General features: G+C 45.6%; 1 protein-coding gene across 1 annotated transcript in view; it reads right to left on the bottom strand.

Annotated features, from left to right (window-relative positions):
* Positions 1-2,075: 2,075 nt before the first annotated feature.
* STOM (stomatin) overlaps positions 2,076-14,859 on the bottom strand; it is a 32,982-nt gene continuing 20,198 nt past the window's right edge. The window contains exons 5-7 of the mRNA XM_066256339.1: positions 12,154-12,357; positions 11,165-11,299; positions 2,076-4,063 (exon numbers count right to left, since the gene is read on the bottom strand). Of these exons, the coding sequence (XP_066112436.1) occupies positions 3,869-4,063; positions 11,165-11,299; positions 12,154-12,357 (534 nt within the window). The 3' untranslated portion in view covers positions 2,076-3,868. The remainder of the gene's footprint in view (positions 4,064-11,164; positions 11,300-12,153; positions 12,358-14,859) is intronic.

The following is a 14,859-nucleotide window of genomic DNA, read 5'->3' as shown; positions in this document are numbered from 1 at the left end:
ATAAAGAACATGTAAATTTTTTGTTGTTGTTGTTTGTTTTTTGTTTTTGTTTTTTGTATTTTTCTGAAGCTGGAAACGGGGAGAGACAGTCAGAGACTCCCGCATGCGCCCGACCGGGATCCACCCGGCACGCCCACCAGGGGCCAAGCTCTGCCCACCAGGGGGCGATGCTCTGCCCCTCCAGGGTGTTGCTCTGCCACGACCAGAGCCACTCTAGCGCCTGGGGCAGAGGCCAAGGAGCCATCCCCAGCGCCCGGGCCATCTTTGCTCCAATGGAGCCTTGGCTGCGGGAGGGGAAGAGAGAGACAGAGAGGAAGGAGGGGCGGGGGTGGAGAAGCAGATGGGCGCTTCTCCTATGTGCCCTGGCCGGGAATCGAACCCGGGTCCCCCGCACGCCAGGCCAACGCTCTACCGCTAAGCCAAACGACCAGGGCCAAGAACATGTAAATTTAAATCAACAAACTGACCAGTATTTCAATGGGAACTATGCTCCTCACTGACCACCAATGAAAGAGGTGCCCCTTCCGGAAGTGCAGCAGGGGGGCTGGATAAATGGCCTCAGGGGGCTGCATGTGGCCCACAGGCCATAGTTTGGAGACCCCTGCTTTATTCACTGCGCCACCACAGGTCAGGCATAGTTTTTTAAAATAGCCCCGTTGATTGCCATTAAGTAAATGTTATAAGTGTGAACTTAAGAATTTATTCTGATAAAAGAATCTTTAAATCTTTTACCAGTGTAGTTTCCTTTGAAAAGAAAAGGGTGGGGGTGGCTGTTGAAAAGAAGTTTGAAAACCACTGGTTCAGCATGTACTAGCTGAGCAACCTTGGGAGGACTAGTGTGAAGATCACAGAAATAAAGTGGTTTAAAGGGCCACAAAAGCTCAAAGATCCATGACACTTGGGTTGCCTCAGGCCAGTGTGTTATAACAGGTTATGGTTACAACGCCCCAATCTACTCCCCTCACTTGGATTGAATTTTGGCCTAGGTCCGATGGCCCAAAACTAAAATTCAAATTTAGGGCCTGCTTGGCTATAAATACGAAACTTGACTAGTCAAATGAACTCTGACAGTCTTGCAAAGCTGTTTTCTCTGTATAGAATGACTGCTGCTGGTCCTGTGTCTACGCCAGTGGTGGAAGTGGGCGCTGTTCCATGAAGATACTTTTAGACATCTCAAGTCTTTGGCATTAGACAGCTCCACGTATAAACCCAGCTCTGCTCTGTACCAATCATTTGACTTCAGATGTTTTAACCTTTGAGCCTCAGTGTCCTCATCTGTAAAATGAGGACAATAAAGTATCTTCATCAAGTTGTTTTGAGGATAAAATGACAGTATGTATGTACAAGTATTTGAGCACAGAACCAGGTACCTGGTGCTCCACAAATGGCAGCTATAAATTCAGGATAGTTCTTCAAAGGTTGAATGTTGCAGGTAACACCCATTGATTTTATACCATTTATTTATTTTTTTTTGTGACAGAGACAGAGAGAGGGACAAGGAAGGGAGAGAGATGAGAAGCATCAATTCTTCATTGCAGCACCTTAGTTGATTATTGATTACTTTCTCATATGTGCCTTGACTGGGGGGCCACAGCAGAGCAAGTGACCCCTTGCTCAAGCTAGCGACCTCAGGCCCAAGCTGGTGAGCCTTGCTCAAATCAGATGAGCTTGAGCTCAAGCCGGCGACCTCAGGGTTTTGAACCTGGGTCTTCCGCATCCCAGTCCGATGCTCAATCCACTGTGCCACCACCTGGTCAGCCTATTTCTCTCTTTTTTAAGTAGAGTGTATGCCTGTGTGACTAGCTGGGTGACAGCAAGAAGTGAGTCCCATCTTGTTTGGATTAAGGCAAGGGGAAATGAAACCAGCCAAGAATTCATGGGGTGCATGGATCTCATATTCCCTAGGGAAATGTGTGGGCAGGGGCACTGCTGTGGCCCCTCCTCTTCCGCCGGCCCTTGCAGAGCACACAGTAAAGTCAAGGCAGGCGGCCCAGGACTGGAGGATCTGAGGGGCCACTTCTGAAAACGAACACCACATACACACAATGCAGGAAGAAACAGGCTCACCCAAGAACGTCAGTGAGTGTGCACTCTTTATTGTGTACAGCATTAGGAAGGGAGGTCACCTGGAGCCAACTCTATTCACACTCTCAACCTAGGCTTCCTCCCTCCCAGGCGATTTTAATTCCAGACTACTGGGCTGTGAATACACAAGGCAGAAAAGCAGAGACTGTTTGGTACCCGAGACAGAGAAACTCAAGGAACAGAAAGCACTGTTACTCTAAGTCTGGGAAGAGGCTTTCCCAGGATATGGGGTTCTGGGAAACCCAGAGGGGAGCTACCTCATGAAAGAGATAAAATTGCTATTTTCAAATTATAAATGCCACTTGATTTCCAAGTCAGAATGCTCCAGATACATCTAATAAACTCTGTCAGGAACTAGGGTACATGGTGGTTCAAGGTTGTCTAAAATCAGCTTGGAGATGGGGTCCAGGGGCGGGGACACTCCTAAGCTAGGGCTGACTGAGCAGTCCAGCTAAGGACGGAAAGGGAGAATGGCTCTGGGTAAGGAAGCAGCTATTCTTAGACTTCTCTGGGTAAATTCAGCCTCAAAGAGGAAGTGATACAATTGTGACCGGCCAGCATTCCGGGCCAGTACGAATGCCAGGTTGCTCAGATTGTGAAATGGAAAGTGCTTCCTAATATCACAGATAAAGCAACCGTGGTTCAAGAGGACTGACCACCTCCTCTTTCAGCATCAACATACATGATAGAAAAAGAACAGCGAGGCAAATAAAGAAGATCTGCATCTATAGAGATGGATATCCTAGGTTTGACAGCATGTTCCCAAACTCATTGGATATTACGTGCCCAATATATTGTGAATTCTCTATAGTACTTAATGAATGGGATCGGTAACCAAGATATTTCACAGCATATAATAGTTAATATCATGCAAACAGTAAAATATAATGGTTTTTACTGAAGATATATATTTTAAAAGTATTAGTCCTTAAGTTAATCAAATGGCTATAAAAACAACTATTTATAGAACTCAGGAAATTTTACTTAAAAAATCAAAAGCATTTAGAACCTGATATATGAAAATAGGCAAAAGTGAGAAAAAAGCACTTCTGTGACTGGTACTTAGCTGGTTTGAAAGACCACAGAGGAGTCACTGACTCATAAAGACAAAAGAAGTTAAAAAACAACCCCACATTATTTTAAAAGGACCTCTAAAATATGGATTTAAAAGTCTTTCAAAGGTTAGGGTCATCATTTTCATTGATCTTGACCTTCCTCCAGTGCTGACAGTTACTGGCAAGAAAAGGCCTAGTCTCAAGTGAGAATTATTTTGAAACATGGTTTGTGTTTAGAAAGTAAACGGATGTTACTAAATTTTCCTTAGATGAGATTGCCCGGAAGTAAGGCACATTCGGCCAGAAAAGCTGATCGGAGCCTAAGGTCACTTTCCCTGCAAAGCATCTGTCCAGCCAAGGGTGTCAGGTGGTGCTCCCCTTTGGCCGGGCTCCTGATAGAGGGCGCAGAATGACTCAGTGACAGTCAGAAAAAGAGGGATTTAACCTATTACATAATAATATAAAAATATGAACTTTTAAAATATTTAAAGAGTAAGAGTTTATATGACATAACTCTCATACAGAGTAATAAGCTAACAACCTTTATCTACTACTAGGATCACTATACATTCTAAGAACATCACACTCAACAGATGGCAATAGAAAAGGCAAAGGGGGAGGGTAGTCAAGGTTTCCACCCCACTCTCTGCTTATGGGTCAAAGGCTAACTTGGTCCCCCACTTCATCCTCAGAAGGGAAGAGCTCATCTCTGTGGTGGTCTGTCTGCCTCAGTGCCTTGCCCCCATAATGCTTTGCATCATATCTATGGGCAGAGGGAAGACAATCGTGGAGTTTTTCTCCGCAGCAATGGTGGTCAGTGTCTGAAGGTACCGGAGCTGCAGGGCTGCAGGCGATTCAGTGATGACCATGGCGGCTTCTTTCAGAGCCCTGGATGCGTTCATTTCTCCCTCCGCTGCAATGACCTGTGGGACAGTGGAAGGAGAGATCAAACTGGAGGAAACGGCTGTCAAGCTGCATCTTCAAAATGGGGTATGTATGGCTCAAGCGGCACACCTTTCCAAGGAGTCTGCCAGAATAGTCTTAAGGAAATTCATTTCCAGACACTCAGTTTCCATGTTCTTTTTCCTACAACTGAGTACAGTGGTACCTTGAGATACGAACAGACCAACATACTTTTTTTAAGATACGAGCTGCGACTTAGTCTGTATTTTTGTTTGAGATCCAAACTAAATTCTGAGATACGAGTCGTGATTCGGGAAGCTGCCACTAGTTGGCGTGTTGGCGCACAGGTCCAGTATTGGCAGTTTGATATACGAGTTGACTGACTTACGAGCTTGGTTAAAGAACAAATTAAATTCTTATCCCAAGGTACCACTATATGTGCCTGAGATTAAGACATCCTTTTTTATTATTGCCTCTCTCTCACTTTCCAGGGTACCAAACAAAGGACAATTCAAAATACTGTGTAAGGGTTGAGAAAGTGAATGACTCTAATGACTGGATACAAATCCTTTCGCAAGTCAGATAGATTTCCAATTCCTGGATTTCAAAGAAAGGAAGGAGGACCTTATTGATAGATCATTAAAAATATTGTTTGGTGAAAGATCACTTTATTATTTTTTAGCACATAAATTCAGAGGCAGTGCTAAGAATTGTATGACATTAACAAAACTTCCATTTCCATCTATTTCTGTAAACAAGGTTTCTTAGTCCTTAGATTTATAAAAATGAAACATAATAGAATTGATGCTGAATCCTGTCTCATTCTAGCAATAAGTCAGCCATCGACATGAATTCATTTCTCATTTATCTCATTAAGAGAAGCATTTCTAGTAAAAACTTATGTCTTTAGGAGAAATTCTGAAACATTTAGAGCCTTGTTTGCAGTTGGAGAGAATTTTTTTTAAACATATATTAAATGTGTTGCAATAAAGTAATAAACTAATTCATGACAACACGGATTATATTAGGAAAAGAATCTGTGGTGGAGGTGGAATGGAAATACAAGTTCAAGAAGAAAAAGGAACCATGAAAAATTACTGACTGTTAAAAGAAAGCTTATTCACATATTTTAAATAAATAATGAAGTCATTATGTTATTTAAATTTCACTGGGTAAATTTTTAAAAATATTAACAGTTTTATTTTAACATCAATATTTAAAACATGCCAGAAATTATGCACCTGGCAGGTATATACATTCAAAATGAGAAGTTTTATACCCTGTTTAAAATGAGTGACGAGATAAACAGTTTTCCTAAATTCTTTTAGGGTTACCTGGGGGAAAGTTTGAAGATCTTTGGAGCGGTGGGGAGAAATGGGGCTTTGGAGTTAGATGAACTTGAACTCAAATCCCAAACCTACCCCTTACTAGCTGGATGTCCTCAGAAAGGTTATTTCACATTCTGAGCCTCAGTTCCTTATTCTTAAAATGGAATAGCACCTACCTTATAGGAGCAAGACAGAGAAGGTATATTAAGTGTTGATCTATAAACAGAAGCTATTATATAGAAATGGCAAATGACTAGTCAGGACCTGATTTTTGGATCTACCAATGCCTTAGTTCATAAAAGATCCAAAAGCCAAACCAAGGCAGTTTTAATTCATAATCCTCCTGGGGGAAGAGGTATAAAGATACCATAATGACCAAGATGAAAAGTGCAGTTGCATGAGGTGTTTCTCCCATGGACCTCAAAATATTAATGGTTCATAACGCTGCTCTGAATATCAGAACCGGAGCTGTGGTCTCATGACCAGTGACATTTCATTCACTTATCCAGTGAACTTTGGGGCCCTTCTAGGTGTCAAGCCCCATGGAGCTAAGGATAGAGCATGAATTTCCTCTCCTCCTTCAGCTCCTGGACAAGGGGAGACGGACATGGAAACAGGTCACCTCACTGCAGTGACAAATCGACAGAGATCTGTGTAAGGCACAGCGCTGGCCCCAAAGGGAAAGCTCTTTTTGCGGAGAGTGAGGTGGTGAGGTTACAGAAGGTCAACAGTCTAGGATGAAAGCTTTGTTGTTAGGAATAAGGTGAGGACGACTATTTCGGGCAGAACACATGAGAAGGTACTGAGGTATAAAAAAGCTGATGTATTCCAAAAGAGCTCCGAGTAGCTGAATGCTGAGTGAAGAAGAGGGGAAGGCGGGGGGTGAACAGGCAGGGTCTGAAAGGCAGTGGAGGCCAGGGCGTTGGTCTTCAGTCTAGAGGCGAAGGGGAGCCCCTGGGAGGCTTTAATTAGGTGACCTCATCAGATCTAGCTTTGAGAAAACACCGGCCAATGTCTGAGGATCGATGAGGAGAGAAGAGCCTGGAAGTGCTCCCGTGGTCAGTGCGGTTCACTGGTGTGGGGAGGAGGAGGGTGTGATGGGGGCTACGCGGCAGGGAGGCTCGGTAGTCTGGGCCTGACTGCGTACAGGGAGGGAAGGGGAACTGAGGCTGAGTCCCGGGCTCTAGGTTTCGGTTGCTTGGATAGTGCCATTCGGTGAGAGAGGTGATACCGGATATGGTACTTACTGAGAGAAAGGACCAAGTGCAGAGGATAAAAAACTCATCAGTGCAAGCCATTACATCCTACCTACGTCGGTGAGAAGGGGCACTGCCAGCTCTGCTCAGAGGGAATCATGTAACCGTACTCCTGCCAGCCCAGCGGAGATGCAGAGACAGCCCTGCTGCGAGGACCGCGGCTCTGATTTTTTCCATGTCATCTCAGATGTCCAATTAGGCACTGTTTTTGTCTGGACATGGACCAACTGCAAAGATACCGCATCTCCCACTACCAATCGATACATAATCTCTTGGCTGGAAAGCCAGACCCACTGGGCTGGGCACACATTTTCCCAATAGAAAAGCTGCTCTGAGGAAGCTGCCAAAGATGTAAACCCAACACCGCTGGCTTTGTCTAAATAGAGGCCAAGTATGCGCCGTGGACAGGATCTTAGGAAGTGAAGCGAGGTACACGTGGGCACGCGGGGCTTTTCCAGATGCGCAGTGGTCCCCTGTCGTCAACGCTTCATATTTATAGGCCCTTATTTTAAAACCTGGCCTTTCCCAGGACGAGATATTGGTACTGCTGTCTCCTTCTGCGGCCCAGGTGGGCTGAGGTGAAAGAAGGTGAAGAAAGGAGACCTGTAGTTTGCACTCCACCCTCTCAAGTAATAAACAGATGACCAGGCCCAGAAATAGCTTGAAAGCACATGTCAGCATTTTCCTGAGAGTTATGAAAAAGGAAATAAGGAAGAATGCAAGCACAAAAGAGATTTTATTTCCAGTCATTAAGAGTTGGTCTAGGCCCTGGCCGGTTGGCTCAGTGGTAGAGCGTCGGCCTGGCATGCAGAAGTCCCGGTTCGATTCCCGGCCAGGGCACACAGGAGAAGCGCCCATCTACTTCTCCACCCCTCCCCCTCTCCTTCCTCTCTGTCTCTCTCTTCCCCTCCCGCAGCCAAGGCTCCATTGGAGCAAAGATGGCCTGGGCGCTGGGGATGGCTCCTTGGCCTCTGCCCCAGGCGCTAGAGTGGCTCTGGTCGCAACAGAGCAACGCCCCAGAGGGGCAGAGCATTGCCCCCTGGTGGGCAGAGCGTCGCCCCCTGGTGGGCGTGCTGGGTGGATCCCGGTCGGGCGCATGCGGGAGTCTGTCGGACTGTCTCTCCCCGTTTCTAGCTTCAGAAAAAAAAAAAAAGAAAAGAAAAGAGTTGGTCTAGCCTCACCAGGCGGTGGCGCAGTGGATAGAGTGTCGGACTGGGATGTGGAGGACCCAGGTTGGAGACCCTGAGGTCGCCAGTTGAGCATGGGCTCATCTGGTTTGAGCAAGGATCACCAGCTTGAGACCAAGGTCACTGGCTTGAGCAAGGGGTAACTCAGTCTGCTGTAGCCCCCTGGTCAAGGCACATATGAGAAATCAATCAATGAACAACTAAGGAACCACAACGAAGAATTGATGTTTCTCATCTCACTCCCTTCCTGTCTGTCTGTCCCTATCTGTCCCTCTCTTTCTGTCTCTGCCACAAAAAAAAAAAAATTGGTCTAAAAGCTTTAAAGAGATTCAGCTAACACACTGTGAACTGGTGGGAGGGTCTGTCCTCTGTTGGGACTGGTTCCTTCCTCTCAAATCGTGTTCGTGAGCACTTGTATGCTCATTCCCTTCATTGTTCAGTATTCCTTCAGGGAATGAACCATACTTACCCATTCCACTAGCAATGGACGCTGGGGTAGTGTCCAGTTTGGGCAATTACACAGCTCTGCTGTGAGGATTCTAAGACAGGCCTTTTCATAAACAAACGTGTGCACTTCTGTTAGGATCTACTGCCAGACGGCTTTTACATAGTGGTTGGTGAGATCTAAGAAGATCCAGAGAAAGGGAGAGAATGAAAGTGGCTGGTGAGATCTATGCTGGTGAGATCTAAGAAGATCCAGAGAAAGGGAGAGAATGAAAGAATAAAAATGGCTGGTGAGATCTAAGAAGATCCAGAGAAAGGGAGAGAATGAAAGGACGAAAGTGGCTGGTGAGATCTATGCTGGTGAGATCTAAGAAGATCCAGAGAAAGGGAGAGAATGAAAGGAGAATGAAAGTGGCTGGTGACATCTACACTCTCACCAGCAAAATAGGAGTTCCAGTACCTCTCTCCCCACACTTGGTTCTGTTCCGTTCTTTCTTTTAAGGTCTTGCTGGTAGAAGTCTAGCAGGGAATCTGCTTGTGATTTGAATTTGTACTTTCCTGATGTCTAATTCACTTGAGGAATTTTTCTCTGAAGTCTCTTAATCTACAGAATCTCCTATCCTTTTCCTTTGCAATTTATTTGTTGAAGAAACTGTGGTCCTCCCTCTCTCGCTTTTTCCCATAAAAACGTGAATATGTGATTTTGAATATATGGCCTTAGGGATGTTGTAGGGTAACTGTGTTTTACAGAAGGGCTAGACTCACTCTGGTTCTATGTGTTAACCCTAACCTTACAGACAGACAGAGTCACTGCCCGGGTCTACAGGACGGCTCCCAGGCCAGCCCGACAGCCCTACCCAAGTGGGGGCGCAGTGATTCACAGTTTTAACCAGCTTCATGTATTTCTTCTTATTGTTATAAAAGACAGGGCCTGGCCAGGTGGTGGCACAGTGGATAGAGCATCACACTGGGATGCGGAGGACCCAGGTTCGAGACCCCAAGGTCGCCAGCTTGAGCACGAGCTCATTTGTTTGAGCAAAAGCTCACCAGCTTGGACCCAAGGTCGCTGGCTCAAGCAAGGGGTCACTTGGTCTGCTGAAGGCCCGCGGTCAAGGCACATATGAGAAAGCAATAAATGAACAATTAAGGTGTCTCAACGAAAAACTGATGATTGATGCTTCTCTCTCCGTTCCTGTCTGTCCGTCCCTATCTGTCCCTCTCTCTGACTCTCTCTCTCTGTCTCTGTAAAAAAAAAAAAAAAGAAAAGAAAAGAAAAGGAAGACAGGAACTCTTTCCAAACCGGTGAGAACACTTGCAGGGAGGCTCAGTCCATCTGGGAGAGTCCGGAGGAGGCAATGAGGGGCAGATGGGAACTCTAATTTCCCGCTCCACTAACAGACTGTGACCTTGAGGAAATCACTAAACTTTTCTAGGCTTCAGTTTTTTTCATCCGAATAATGGGCTGGCAAGTCAGTTTCATTGTTAGAGTCGATTCCAAGCAGTTGAGGATTGTTACCTGGAGTGCTATAGAAGGTCAAGTCTAAGCTCAGTGGAAAACAGTGCTGTGGTTAATTACTGGCATGAGAATAGGAGGGAGGAGTAGCAACATCTGGCACAGGTGTTTGTCACCTTCAGAAGATAATCTCTAAGGACCTGGTGGGCTCTGATACTCCACAGTAGAAAATTCTGGATGAATTGTGTCAAATGAGCTACATACTATTCTATTTGGGACTGGCTAAGAAATTATAGTGACGCATTTGTGGCTTAATGGGCATCCTAGGAGTAGGCCAGGGTTCTATGGTTAGCCACTTATCACTAGCTGCTGCTGTTTGTCTAACAACAACAAATTGGTTTCCTCCTTGTTGTCTTGGGAGTTCTGTCAAGTGCACTGTACCCCATCTACCCAAACCGCCCCTCTTCCTCCATGCATTCACGGGCAAGGGGCCCTGGGACCTGACTAGTACTGGACTTTTACCCTTTGACCAAAGTTGGACCAAAGATAATCTCTCCGCTGTGAATGCGGAATCAGGGCTGGTCAGTGTCCTCCAGTGTTTAACTGGAGCCAGAGACCACGCCCTCACACCGCCTGCAGAGAGATACGGCCCAGGAAATGAAATGAGTTCTCTCCCTTCAGTCTTGATTCCTTTCAGGTCCCTGGCTCTGGTTCTAACGAGGATCAACTCTACTTCCTACCCCTGGGTTTGGGGAGATATCCCCATGTCCTTACGCATCATCCTCTGAACAGATCCTCTTCTCTAGGCTAATAATACTGCCTTCGGCACCTCTCATAGCTGTCATGCATCTATGCAGGGTTAAGACATAGGTAGGGATGATGATGAAAAGAAAGAGGGAAAGAAAGCAGACATTAAAGAAAGAGAAGTGAAAAAAAAAGAAAGAAGAGAGAAAGGAAGAAGAAACAGTAAGAAGAAAGAAGATGCAGAGAAAAGTAAGAGAATGGAAGGAGACAAAAGAAAGGAGTGGATGGTAAGCAAACCGATGAGGGTGCCTATTTGCTCTGAAGTCAGCACTGTTCATTTGTCCTTTATAGGGATTGGGAGAATAAAGTTCAGGACCTACAGTTAATAAAAGAATCGGCTAATTGATATGCCCACGCGACGTTAAGTGGAAAAAGCAAGGTGCAGAACATTATGTAGAGCATGACCTACTTCTGTATAACAAACAAGCCAATAGTCTAATAACCTAGTCAAATAAACCCCAGATAAACCCCAACGGCTAATCTGGAAGTATATGCAGTAAACTGTTGAGAGGGGTGACCTCTGGGGAAGTGACAGGGCTTTCACTAAACACTGCTAATTCTTAAAACAAACATCTTTTAGGTTTTGTAATTCAAAAGCAAATCCAATAGGAAAAACAAATTACAAAAAAGAAAAGAGGAAAAAGATGACCTTGGCTCGGGCCTCCCGGGACGCTTCCGCCTCTGCAGCCATTGCCCTCTGGAGCTGCACGGGGAGCTTCACGTCCTTGATCTCCACGCGCTCCACCTTGATCCCCCAGTCATCGGTGGCATCGTCCAGCGTCGTCTGACAGGAAGAGAGAGGGAACTCAGACGTTCAGCCCCAGCCCGAGGCCTAAGGTTGCTATAACATCGGGACCTGGAGCGGATCAGGCGCGGGCTCACTGGGCAGCTGACCCTCAGCTTATTCTGTTACGAATAAGCTGATGCAGGAAAACTTGTTCTAAAACGGCCAGATAGTAACTATTGATTTTTCAGTCTGCTGCCACTGTCGGTCAAAAGTAGCCATGGATAATAAATACATGAACCCAAGGGTGTGGCTGCATGCCCATAAAACTTATTAAAAATAGGTGCCCGGCCAGCCCCAAGCTAACGTGACTGTGTCAGCTGCATTACTTCTTTGTGCTTGAACTGTCTCCCTTTACAACCGCAGGAATGAAACTATTTCCTATGGTTATTGTGGGTATCAAGTAAGATCATAGATTTTACACACATGAAGTCTATACAAATAAGAATTCAGGTTTATAGCGCTTTTGAACAGGTCAGGTTTAATTCATCGTCTATTACCCAAGCAACACTGGAAAGCGTAAGACTTACCAGGGAAGTCACGGGACTCACACAGAATACAGCTTTAATAACACCTGCACTATGCAGAATGGCCTCTGAACTAGTATGGCAAAGAAAGGGTAATACCAACTCTGCAAAAAAATACACACTGGAGGGGAAAAGTAGTGCATGCACATGAGTGTTATTACCCATGAACTATCTGTGTGAAAACATTCCTTCCATCAAGTTTGGGAGAACCTTTCTATGAGGAGAAAAAGGCCAGTGTTTCCTAACTTGAACTGGTGAGTTCTCAAAGAAACAATGAGCCTCTACCTCATTTGTCAGCTTCCAGAGTGATGGCGCTGGTGTGCTCACCTGCATGTTGTGTGCAATCTCTTCTCTGTCGGAGAGGATCTCGGAGAGGTTCTTGGTGCCCAGGACGTTCCTCAGAGTAGTTTGTGCCAACAGACGGGTTGCTGAGTCGGCGTTGGTGATATTTGCCACAGCCAGGGTTGCGTTTTGAACGCGGTAATAGACTACGCCGTCCACACTGACTGTCACTGAATCCTTAGTGAGGATCTACAATATAAAGGAAGCAATCTTACATCTGCCAACTAGTTATTTCTTTAATATAACAGTAAGGAATGTTATTCTATAGAACAGAATACTAGCTGATTTTCTTTAGTAAGTGCTATCGACTGAATGTTTGTGTCCCTCCCCAAAATTCATATGTTGAATTTTGTGTTGGTATTTGGTTGTGGGGGTGATTAGGTCATGAGGGTAGAACCCTTATAAATGGGATTAATACCCTTATAAAAGAAACCCTGGAGAGCCCCTTCACCCCTTCTGCCATGTGACGACACAGTGAAAAGATAGGTCATCTATGACCAAGAAAGCGCCCTCATCAGACACTGAGTGGGCTGATGCCTTGATCTTGGATTTCCCAGCCTCTAGGTGGTAAGAAATCAATTTTTGGTGTTTATAAGCCACCTATTCTGTGGTATTTTGTTAGAGCAAATCAGATGGACTAAGATAGTAAAGTATCAGAAAGTCTTTAAAATTTTAATAAAATACATTCCACTCATTCATTAATTCCATTACTTCGTTCAATCATTCAACAAATGAGACACCACTCAGTAGCAGGCATTATACTAGGTACCAAGGATAAAAGTATGAAAACTTTGCTTCCTACTTTCAAAGAGGTTGAGGAGTCAAGGGAGGCTTTCTTCTTCTTTTTTTTTTTTTTTTTTGTATTTTTCTGAAGCTGGAAACGGGGAGAGACAGTCAGACAGACTCCCGCATGCGCCCGACCGGGATCCACCCGGCACGCCCACCAGGGGCCACGCTCTGCCCCTCCAGGGCGTCACTCTGCCGCGACCAGAGCCACTCTAGCGCCTGGGACAGCAGCCAAGGAGCCATCCCCAGCGCCCGGGCCATCTTTGCTCCAATGGAGCCTTGGCTGCGGGAGGGGAAGAGAGAGACAGAGGGGGGGTGGTGGAGAAGCAAATAGGCGCTTCTCCTATGTGCCCTGGCCGGGAATCGAACCCGGGTCCCCCGCACGCCAGGCCGACGCTCTACCGCTGAGCCAACCGGCCAGGGCCAAGGGAGGCTTTCAGAAACAAAAATGGTCAGTTGTAGGTGGCAGGGGTGATACTTGAACTGAGTCTTGATGGAAGGAATAAAAATTTTCAGAGTGGAGGGTAGAGTGAAGGAGTATTCTAGGCAGAGAAAATGAGGTGTATGGGAGAGCTGGGTTTAAAAGCTTTACTAGAACTATAAGTAGCACAGTTTTACTAGAACAAAATATAAATGGGGAATGTTTTTATAGGGCGAGATCAGGGTAAAAATATCTTTATAGCACTCGACATAAAAATGCTTCCTACCGCCTTCAGGGCTAAGTCCTTAGTTTGGTACACAAGTCCTTTGACACCTGATCCTTTGACAGCTGGCTGTTTGGCCTCACTCTTCTCCACTCCCTCCTGCTCACACTAGACGAGGTGTAGACCCCAGCATGCACTATGTTCCACGTCCCCTGGGCTTTACGCAGAGGTCCCTTCTGCTGGGATATCCTATCCTCTCTCTCCCTCATAGCAGCAGACTGGCACTCTTACTCCTTATTCAAGCCACAGCTCCAGGGTCCTTTTCTCTGTGAAAGTCCCCTGACTGACCTGGCAGAATATGCCCTTCCCTTTACACCCCACTGCAGTGACATCATTTATTTACATCATTATTTCTCTACTACACTATGAATTTCTTGAGGGCAGTTTGTCTCTGTATCTCGAATGCTTCATACATGACAAGTCATCAGTAAATGACAGACGAATGACACTGCCCTGTGGTCCTAGGAATACAGTGATTGACGAGGAGCCCGGAGTGAGGGTTAGGAGACCTGTGGTTTCCACCCTGTGTGTCCCTCCCTCGAGGACCTCATTTGTGAAATGGGGCTAATACTACTGCACAGTTCTACCCAAATTCCTTTGAAGCTCAAATAAGAAAATGTTTGTGAACGAAGCCCTTTTGAAAGTGTTAAGAGCTATGTAAATAGAAAATAGCAATGATAATTACATTACATGGCTGTTTAGTCCTGCCAGGCATCAAAGAAATAATCCTTTTCCCCCCCAGAAATCTAAATATACTTCTAACTTGAAAGAGAAGTGGGAGTTGCTATAATATGTTACCATCTTCTGTGAAAATTAATTCTTTCCCATGATGTGATGGGAAAATGTGTACCGTGTCTAAACAAATTCTTGACACTGTGACTTTGCCACGGCTGGAGCTTTGCTCTCTGTTTACTGTCTATTGTAAGCAGTGTTTATCTCCCTTCAGAGTAAGTTCACAGGGGATCGGAAAAAGGATTGCCTGCCAAGTTCCAGTCCAATCTGCATGCGGCAGCTGGTGGGGAAGCAGAGAGCAGCTGGGAGGCAGGAGCGCCCAGCGAGCCTGCTAGATGCCTGCAGTGTTTATAGAGGAAAGTGCCAGAGTGCCCAGCTACCCTGAAAGGGGATCCGAGCATCAGTCTTTCCTGAAAGATGGGAAAACATGCAGAGAATACAGTGATGCTCTTAGTCTTGTTTTGGGGGT

The sequence above is a fragment of the Saccopteryx bilineata genome, chromosome 2 (genome assembly GCF_036850765.1).
Source record: "Saccopteryx bilineata isolate mSacBil1 chromosome 2, mSacBil1_pri_phased_curated, whole genome shotgun sequence".
Taxonomy (NCBI): Eukaryota; Metazoa; Chordata; class Mammalia; order Chiroptera; family Emballonuridae; genus Saccopteryx; species Saccopteryx bilineata.
This window is presented reverse-complemented; position numbering and strand designations above follow the sequence as displayed.